The sequence below is a fragment of the Mesocricetus auratus genome, unplaced genomic scaffold (assembly GCF_017639785.1).
Source record: "Mesocricetus auratus isolate SY011 unplaced genomic scaffold, BCM_Maur_2.0 contig_7401_pilon_obj, whole genome shotgun sequence".
NCBI classification, from domain to species: Eukaryota; Metazoa; Chordata; class Mammalia; order Rodentia; family Cricetidae; genus Mesocricetus; species Mesocricetus auratus.
In genome coordinates this window covers 3,608-14,111 of record NW_024435374.1, presented here as the reverse complement: position 1 = coordinate 14,111, position 10,504 = coordinate 3,608, and the positions used below count along the sequence as shown (strand labels likewise).

The 10,504-nt window shown below is 44.5% G+C and overlaps 1 protein-coding gene across 1 annotated transcript; it reads left to right on the top strand.

Moving 5' to 3' along the window:
* Positions 1-1,783: 1,783 nt before the first annotated feature.
* On the top strand, positions 1,784-6,834 carry LOC121138721 (disks large homolog 5-like; the record flags this gene model as incomplete). The annotated part of the gene is given in 5 exon segments (XM_040741352.1): positions 1,784-1,894; positions 3,307-3,449; positions 4,199-4,361; positions 5,938-6,069; positions 6,651-6,834. Coding segments are annotated over 4 exon segments (612 nt in total), but the record flags the coding sequence as incomplete, so codon positions are not given.
* Between the last annotated feature and the right edge of the window lie 3,670 nt (positions 6,835-10,504).

The window sequence follows — 10,504 nt, the reverse complement described above, 5'->3', positions numbered from 1 at the left end:
TGCTGTCCAGGCCCAGAGAGGTTTGGTGACTTGCCCTAGGCCATATACCTGCCAGAAATGCTCCCCACTCTGGTACTCTTTTGAAGATATGCCCCGACACTCCTCTAAAGCTCTAGAGGAGGAAGTAGATACAGAAATGGAATTCTACTCAAGAGAGGGAGGAGGTCTGACCCAGAAGTCCAGGCTGCAGATGAGTGTCAGTACGTGGGTGTCTTGGTCACTGCTTCCAGACCACCCTGGTATTTATAAAGAGGGGGGGACATGCAGAGACACAGGGCATGTCTCCCAAGGGCTGGGTAGCAGGATGCTTCCTGACCTTCACTGCCAAGTGAGAAATGTCACACCCCATAGACATGGGAGGAAGTGAGATGCTATTAAAGTCTCCAAGGGCAGCTGTGTTAGTTAGCTTAATGTGCTGCCTGTCATTCCAGATGATTGACAGCTAGGAGCTCTGGGCCAAACTTAAACAGATCCCTGGCTGGTGGCCGAGCAGGCCCTCAGTCTGCCATGAAGGGGTGAGATCCCATAGCTGAAGGGATGCAGGCTCCAAAGACCTGGAGGAGGGAGTCTCGTGGAGACTAGAACACTGATGAGGGCTGTAAGGTCATGACCATAGAGCCCTCCTTGCCTCTGAAATACTGGAACTTGCTGACCTTCACAAGGCCCTGAAATATTGCCACTTATGTGACCACTCACTGTCTCTCACCTGTATCTCCAAGACCGCACATCACAGTGACCCTGGGGTGTCCTGCTCCTGTTCACAATTAGGAAGACACACTCTGTTGATGCTGCCCAGGTGTCTGAGACCTGACAGACCTGGCATATGGCAGAAGTAGGCTCCTGCTGTCCCTGACTAGCCTGGAAAATATGCCCAGGCATTTTACTTGCTTGTCTAGTTATTTTCTGGACTTGGGCATTGGCTGAGTCCAGACAGTTAGGATAGTGCAGGAAGCAGAGGCCTCAACACCCTTTGTCCCTCTAACAACAGAACTGGACCAGAGTCAACGTGCAGTGTCGGAAGGCACTGTCAGCATCTCTGCTGCTTTCCAGATGTGCAACACGGGCCACTCTGACCCTCAGTTTCCTCATCCAGAGCATGGGCCACCCGTCTCATGACTGAAGTTTAAATGCAGTAGTAGCACGTGCCATAGGAGGTCTTGCCATATGGCTGTTCATGGTGAGGCTGTGGCTTGTGTCTCCCCCAGGGAAAAGAGCAATAGCCCCATGAATTTTCTACTCTGGTTTCTGAAAGGGAATCTACACAAGGAGAGGAAAAGACTCCTTCATGGACAGACAGACAAGAGTGGGGCTCAGGACCAGGTCACTAGAGAGATCAAGGATGGCACCCCAGTACTTCATGACCAAATACCCAAGGGGTCAGTCTGGTTCTTATTAACTGATTTGGGGCCATGAGAATGGGTGATGTGCTTGTGAGAGTTGGCTCCTTCTCTGTTCATTGTGGATCCCAATGGTCAAAATCTGGGTACCAGGCTGGGTGGCAACATCTCAGCCACTAGCAGGGCTGAGGTAACAAGTGCTCCTGTCTGACATCTCAACCATGGGTGGCAAACAGGTCTCCATTACAGCCAGAGAGCTATTAGATCTGTGCAGAGACTGCTTGTTGCTGTCAGTTCTGGATGTTCTGGGCTATCAGTGAGGATGGCTTTGTGAATCTGGTGACTAGGTTCTGCCCCTCCATTAACATGAGAGTCTGAAGCATCATGCAAGTGATTTCGACATCCTTACACTACCAGAGTTTTGTAATCATACAATTATTTCCAGGCTTCTGAAAGCACATGGCTGGGGGCTCTGAAGCCACATCCTCTGTAGCTGGTAATTAGCCTTTGGAGGCTGCTCTCTGGGTCGTCTTGTGCAGGGAGACAGAGGAAACCAGGTAACTTCTGAGACATCCACCCCCTATAGAAAGAATGGACAACTTACATCCACTGAGGAGGAGACGCGAGTCTGGTCTTTCATAACCTGCTAGGGCAAACATTCATCTGTCAGTCAATTCCTGAGCATCCTTCAGTGTGTCACGTTTGACTGAGATGAGGTAGTGTGGAGTACAGGTGCTGTCATTTGACTTCCAGGATTGGGTATTACTGAGATATCTAACCTTGTCTGATATTGTTGTTAGTGTGACATAACTTAGGAATTGACATAGTTTAGACCACATCAATTGGTTGTTTTTGGGTATACCAAGAACACTTCTGAAGCCACAGTCAAGTCTTCTGGTGAACAACCATACTGAACATGGTGCTAGCTCTTCATTTAATGACCTGCAGTAATTCAAAAGTATGAGTGTGGCTCTTGGAAATTTGTAGGGCAAAGAACCCCAATTGTCTCTCATTTTGTGACCTTTCCCCACCCACTCCATGCTCCAGTGACATGTAGTTTAAGCATGCTGTCTTCCCTTTCCTAAGGGCACGTGCACTGTCACAGGTGGCTCCAGATCCAGGAATGTGACCTTTATGTAGTTCCAGGTGACGCTCCATAGCACTGACACACTACTTCCTCTCCCCATGACTATGACAAATTTGATTTTCTGAAAATGCCTTTGCATATCTGTGTGTGGGCTCTCAATAGCCAGTATTATTTCCTCAAACTTTAGTTCAAGAGTGGATCGTCACTCTTCTGAGAGTGTTTTCTCTTGTGTTGAGTGATCACATGGGAGACCCAGTTCTTAGTATTTCCTGCTTGACCTGTAACAAGATGATCACACATTTGATAACTTATGATGGCTGGAATGTATTCTTCCAAAGTTTTTCATAATTTTCATCAGTTATGGGACTTATCATTGTTCTGTCAGGTCACCCACAATCTCCCTCCACACCAACATATTGTAACAGCCTTGTGAATCCTACACAATATGCTACTTGCCTTCAGTGGACTGAACTCTCCTCCCCACCACCCTGACTTAGTTACCTAAAAAACTTTTGTTTGTAAAGTTATTGAATAGAGAGCTCAAGAAAGACATGAATCATTTCCTGGGATGTGTTTGGAAGTGAATCTACAATATCCAATACATGAATTAATGAATATATTCTACTGAAGCAGAGAGAGACCTCTGGCTTTGTAATGAGGGAGTGATGAAGTCTTCCCTTATGAATCTGGGAAGACTCCTGGGAAGAGCAGTGTGGCTTCCAGTGAATTGCAGAAGATCTAGTTAGTGGGTAGGTGAGGGAGCTGGTGACCCTGATATTTCCCTTCTCTGGGCATTCTATTGTATCCTGGAGAGTCCTTGGTATTCCCTGTGATGTCACCAGTACTGTGGGAACACCAGATGACTGTGGTGTATTCTTTCAGTGCCCGAGACATGTTGGCTAGACTGAGCAGGCTACTCCGGAGAGATAATGGAGAGCAAGAAGAAACCAGAGAAAGACAGAAGGAAGCTGAGCTTCTGTCTCAGAGTAAAACATGGAGAGATAAATGGCTCAGAGGAAGGCAAAGTGAGTCCTGGGCAGAGTATGGGGGCTTCCTGGAGGAGGTAGAGCTTGAACTTGTCCTTCCAGTAGTGGGGCTCAGCATCTGGGAGCTTCTGGAGATAATGGGCATGTCCTGATTCTCTGGGTTCCCTAAGAGCAGGCCCTGAGTACATGGTTCCTGATGGCCAGTTTGGGAGAGCCATAAATTGTTAAGCCTGCTGCTGCTTTTCTGGGATATTAATCTCATTCTGAGAGGAAAGGAAAGCCAGTAGGAGCAAAGGAGTGATTAATGAGGTGTCCCTTTCAGGGGTGGGGGGATTTGCTCCACTTCATCCTAGTTTCCATGGGAATCTGATGCTAATTAGAAGGGAGGAAAACTCCTGTTACCATGCACCAAAGTCTCAGTTATTCAGATGCTTTGGCCCTGGACACATGTGATGAGAACTTAGTGCTGCTAAGGACATCAGGACTTACCTGCATCATATCAAATATAAGCTGGCACTGTCCTGAAAATGTACATGGCTGGGCTAGCCTATGCTTTCTAGTTCAGGGGACCGCAGTATGGAATGAAGCACATGCCTATCCATGGTGTTTGAAGACAGAGACATATATGGTTCATGGACTCAATTTTGGGGATAGCTGTCCTGGTCTTTGGGGCTCTTGCTGGGTCCGTTTCATTTTCTCTACCACAGGCTTCTTCTTGGACTCAGCATAGACTCTCCTTGCCACATGTGTCTCAAGTATAAAACTTCACTCTTTTTATCTACCTGTAGAATCTACTGGAAAGGCACCATCCCAACTCTCTGCCTTCGATGAGCAGGAGCATTCCATGAAAGAGGTGAAGAAACTTACCATTCAGTTACAGCATATGACATGTGAGACAAATGAACTTCGTGGAATCCTGGCCAGTTATACCAACAAGGATTTGAATAACAGGTAGTCATCATGCCCAGTGATCTGTTGACCATCTATACTCTACAATGTCAACCCAAACTTTCCTGAGGAACAGGAGGCTGAACCTCCAGGGTGTGTTAATGCCTAAACTAATTTCCCTTACTGAATTGGGGTGGCAGGACTTAGAATCAGGGTAGGAAGGAGATGGGACACAGGCTGTTCTGATTCCTCCAAAAGATGAGAAGAGCTAGTGGCCTGAATCACACTCTGGGGATAGGGAAAGTACTGTGTGAGTTCTCAACATGCATTTCGAGAGGCCTTGACAGGTGTTGGCCTGTGGGAGAAAATAGGTGCTGTGAGTTTGTGCTGAGTCTTTGTACTTGACTGGCAGATGATTGTGTGCTGAAAGCTCCTGGCAGCAATTGGAGGGGCCTGGTCACATTCGTGAATCTCAGTTTGCGGCTGGGAGGCTTGAAGCTCATCACTGCTTCTCTCTGGTTTCTTCCCTATGCTCTGTGACTATGCTACCTCCCTGCGTTTCATGGTCATCCTGATTGCATGTGGTGTTTGTGGGTAGCGTGCATGTGGGAATGCGTGTCTGCCTGGAGGTCTGGGGTTTGTGGCAGGGTCTGAAGATTTGCCATTCTCACGGTTTCCAGAGTTACCAGTGCTGAGGCCAGGTAGCCCCACTTGGAGCAGCACATGTCTTGGCCATTGCACTCATCTTGGTGGAACATTTGAATCCCCTGTGTAGTGTATAATGCCATCTGAAGTTAGTACTTCTCTCTGGAAATACTGAATGTGTGCTCTGGTCCTTTGTGTAGGTATACACACCCAGGAATGAGAATCCCTGTTCTGAAGACAGGAGAAATATAATCATTTTAAAACAGATAATAAAAGACTGAGACAGATACTGGGTTTCAAACTGAAGATCAGGGAAACAAAGCAGCTAAGCTACCAGAGAGCTCATTGTGGCTGCTGAACGAATGCCTGATTCTGAGACCTTGCTCATGTCTTATATACTTCCCTAACACTGGGATTAAAGGCATGTGATCCCAGGTGCTGAGATCATCTTTGTGTGAGATTTTTATCTCTAGGACTGAATCAATCTTGTGTAGATCTTCGTGGCCTTGAACTCACAGAGATCTGTCTGCCTCTTAACCCTGAGTCCTAGTATTAAATGTGTGTACCACCACCTCTTCTCTTCTGGCTGCTGGAATTAAAGGTGTGTGCCTGGTTTATATGGCTTGTGGCTGACCTTGCTTTCTGAATCCTCAGGCAAGCGTAAACGAATGTAAATAGTGTATCACCACACATGATAGTTTCTGGTGGACCCAGATATGTGGCACAGACTCCTGTGAACTTCATAGAGAGTTAATCGAACAGCTGCAAGTCCACTGTGTTCAAGCAGCCCTGAATAATGGCCTTTGGATCCCCTGTCTCTTCTGGCCTGGAAACACATTAGTAAGGTTAATAAGCACCAGGAGGCCCCAGTGTATAGGTGCCAGGCTCTAGTTTCCACTAGGCTGGCATAGTCCAGGACAGAGCCTGATTTCATGTGATGCTTGAGACCTGTGTTCATGGGGTTCTTTTCTCCTGGGGCCACGCCCTACCGCAGGCTGAATTTTGAGCTTGATATGCTCAAAATGGAGCATAACCAGGTGATGTCAGACATTCAGAAACTACCCATGGAGATCAGTGATGCCTTGGACAAGTGCATGGGGCTGATGGAGGAGAACGAATTGTACATGTAAGTGCCTGATTTAGCTTGGGAGGGACTGGTTATGCCCTTTTGGACTTGCCCAAGATGAGGGCTCTGGTTCTGGCCTGTCTGCCTCGTAGCAAGCAGCCTGCCTTGTTGCCCTGGGACTCGTGCCTCTCAGACTCAGTTTTGCTAAGTGAGAAAAGCTACCAAGGTCCTCTCATCTTTCTCCTTCTTGGATATAAAATGATGCACCATGAAGAGGAGTCTTGAAGCCTAGGGCCTCTTGGCTCTGGTAGGGTCTTCACAGATGTGGTTTCCATGGGAACTGGTAGACAGATTTTATTCTAGTTGGGATTTCTGCCCTCATTCAGCACAAGTGGGGCTGCATCCTGTCCTTAGGAGCACAATTTGCTTTTAGGTCAGGATTTTCAGAAGTAGTTTCCATTTTTCTGGAAAGTAATTGTTGTCGGGAATATGGGCTAGCTTTGAGTGATGCTGGCTTGGCTACTCTGAGCTGCAGTCCTGGCCTGGAGGGGGACTGGGACTTTTCAGAGCTGGTGATACTTGGAGTTAGGGATGGCAAATGGAGGCTGGGTGGGTCTGACCATTTTTGGATGCTGCTTCAGTTATCTCCACAGCATGGTCCTACGATATTTGACTCAGCTGAAAGAAGATGTACGTGTGTTGGCGCTGGAGAACAGAAAGTTGTGGGAGGAACAGAATGCACTCCAAGAGTCCTGTGACGAGGTGAAGAAGCTCTTTAAGGAGATCCATGAGAAGGTCTGTGACTCCTGTACTGAGCAGCATCAGGTAGGCTGCGGCTGGAGGGGCAGGCTACCCACCTGTACAATTATAAACATGGAGACACCCATGAAACCATCCACCCACCCATCCAGACTCCACCTCCATACCACCAATGGCTCACTTCTGTGATCATTGACAAGTCTCCCTAGATAGTTATCCTCTTGCAAGAAACTAGATGATTGACAAGAAAACGCTCCTGCTCTGCAAGCAGCCACTATCCACTGAGGGAGATGGGTCAATCATATATCACACATCTACATGTCATTATATCAGGACGGTTGCTATCCTGGGAGCTATATATGGAGTGGCACAGTGTTTTCATGGGTGAGGTCAGTGCTCTGTGGCTCATTTACACTGCAGGGGTAACAATAGGTCATGAGTAAAATCAGTTTACAATGGCTAGAGCCCAGTGCCAATGACGAGCAAGTGGTTCCCATTGTCAGCATTTTGGGGGCAAGTGGTCTTCCCTTTTCTTCTTGCATCTCAGTGTGTCCTCTTCCCTTTGATCAACTCTTGGTTCACACTGACAGGAGCCTTTCAGCTCATCAGCCTTGTTTTCTGTGGGTGGTGCTGCACAGTTGTCTATCCTTGATCCTCCAGTCTGGAACTGACTGAATGACCATAGATGTGGGAGGACTTTGACAGTTTGAGGCTTAGGAGACAGATTTGAGTCTTTAAGAGAGTTAGTTTGCCTCCTTTTAATTTCTGATTTTTTTAATTTGCATCTTCTCTCTCTGCCTTTTGGTTCCTTTGGTTAAATGTTTGTCTATATTGTTGAATTTCTTGAAGAACCAACTCTTTGTTACAGTTAGTCTTTGTAGTGTTTTCTTTGTTTCTACTTTATTGTTTTCAGCCCTCCATTTGATTATTTACTGGCATCTACTCCTCCAGGTTGAGTTTGATTCCTTTTGTTATAGAGTTTTCATTTGTGCTGTTAATTCTCTAGTGTGACTATTCTCCACTTTCTTCATGTGGGTACTTAGTGCTATGAACTTTCCTCTTAGTCCTGCTTGCAAAATGTCCCATAAGTTTGGGTATGTTGTGTCTTCATTTTCATTAAATTCTAGGAAGTCTTTAATTTCTTTCTTTATTTCTTCCTTGACCCAGGAATGGTGCTATTCTACATTGTTCAACTTCCGTGACTTTGTAGGGTTTCTACAATTTGTGTTGTTGAATTCTAACTTTAAAGCATGGTGGTGTGATAATATACAGGGGGTTATTCCAATTTTCTTGTATCTGTTGAGATTTCCTATGTTGCGGAGTATGTGTTTGATTTTAGAGAAGGTTCCATGTGGCTCTGAGAATTAGGTATATTCTTTTGTGTTTGCATGGAATGTTCTATAGATGTCTGTTAAACACAATTTGATCATAACTTCTGTTGGTTCCTTTGTTTCTTCGTTAAGTTTCTGTCTGGCAGTCCTGTCTAATGGTGAGAGTGGAGTGTTGAAATCTCCCACTATAAGTGTGTGAGGTTGTATGTGTGATTTCAGATTTAGTAACATTTCTTTTACCAACATAGGTGACATTATAATTGGGGCATAGATGTTCAGAATCTAGACTTGATCCTGATGAATTTTTCTTGTGATGAATATGAAATGACCATCTCTTTTGATTGATTTTGGTTTGAAGTCCAATTTGTTAGATGTTAGGACAGCAAAACCAGCTTGTTTCTTGGGTCCATTTGATTGGAAAGATCTTATACCAACTCTTTACTCTGAGGCGACGTCTGTCTTTGAAGTTGAGGTGTGTTTCTTGTATGCAGCAGAAGGATGTATTCTGTCTTCCTATCCATTCTGTTAGCCTGTGTCTACTTATAGGCAAGTTAAGACCATTAATATTGAGGGAAATTAATGACCATTGACTGTTAATACTTCTGTTTTGGATCAGTTGGTGGTGGTGGTATAGAGTGTGGATTTACCCCTCTTTTTCTTATAGCTAATTGTAAGTGGGGTTATCTATTGCCTTGTTTTTGTGCGTGTAGTTAATTCCTTAGGTTTGCGTTTTTGCCCCAGTACTTACTGCAGTGCTGGATTAGTGTACATGTATTGTTTAAATCTGGTTTTGTCATGGAATGTCTCCTTTTCTCAATCTCCAGTGATAGAAAGATTTGCTGGGTATCATAGTCTCGGCTGGTATCCATGGTCTCTAAGTGTTTGTAGAATATCTATCCAGGACCTTCCTGCATCCTGCAGTTAATTGTCTACTTTCCCCATTTTCCTTGTTTCCCATGTGCTCTCCTGTTAGTGCATCAGCAAACCGTCCAACAGATCTTGACTGTCCCTTCCTCTTTCTTCCCTGCCGTCCTTGTTCCTCTCCTTCAGTCCTGGTGGCACATTTCTTTTGCACAGGTCAGGTAAACTTTTAAATGGTTGTTTCAAACTGTTTTGTTCTATGTTCATTCTTGATAGCTTGGGCATTCCTCCTGCCCACTGAAGCCATAGTATCCTTTTTGCCTGAATTCCATTGCTTATCACACGAAGTCAGGAGCTGCTGTAATAAAGACTAGCTTTGCCTTTAGTGATCCACAATTGCATAATGTCAGCCCTGGGGGATCTCTTCTGTCAAGATGATCAATGCTGTCTGAACTCTACCTAGACCTGAAGTCTTCTATCATGGAGAACTAGTGTCTTATGTGTCTTCTGATACTTTCTGTCCCTTCACTTTCTGTTGCTGTTCACATCAGTGATGACTTGAGTAATACCCTGGAGTGATATCTATATTTTTTTCTCTCCTATTTCTATGTCTTTGCCTTTTTGGTCATCTCTCAATTTACAGTTGATGACATCATCTTTCTTGCTATTTCAAAGTGGCCTCTCCTTTACACAATATTTTAGATATCTTTTCTAGTTCAAAATTATCTCCTATTTCATTTTCTAGGCTTCTTCAGGGAGGTTTCTGTTTGATTATTTGGTTTTCTCTTTGAAATGCTGGAAGATTTTCTCAATTTTGTTTGTATATCCCATATGTGTGTTTGCCATTCACAGTGAGACACTAAAAAACAGGAGAGAGTTAAATTCTCAAATTCATGGTCAGAGACTCTAATGACTGGGGCTTCCTTATGCTGACTTGGTAGAACCCCATGGATTAGGGTTTACAAATGTGTCTTGAGTCTGTATAAGAATGGTTTTTCATGCCAAATTTTAGAAATGAATATTCTTCAAGCTCCATATTTCATTTACCCAGCTATAGGGAGAAAATATGGAGGAGGTTTGCATGGAAAATACTGGAAACTTTAACAGTAATGCATATGGTGATAATGAGATTAATTATAAAAAAGGGGAGAAAATTCAATTTCCCACGATGAATAAAGTTTATAACTTAAGCAAACAGTTAACTCTAGCAAATAGAATTTCTTAAGCTATACAAAGGCTCCGGATTATAACTTCTGAAAACTGTTGTATTTTATAGCTTACAAATCTTGTATAGTGTCTGTCTTTAGGAAGAAATGTTTAAGAAGAGGTGTATCTGCTTTCAGTTGTCAGAGCATGTGTAAACTCAAAAATACACTAGAAGAGAGAGCAAGGACTTTGCCTTTGGGTCAGAATCTTTTCACTCTATTATTATACTTATTTATTATGTATACAGTGTTCTATCGAAATGAATGCCTGCTGGCCAAAAAAGGGCATCAGATCTCACCATGGATGGTTGTGGTCCACCATGTGGTTGCTCAGAATTG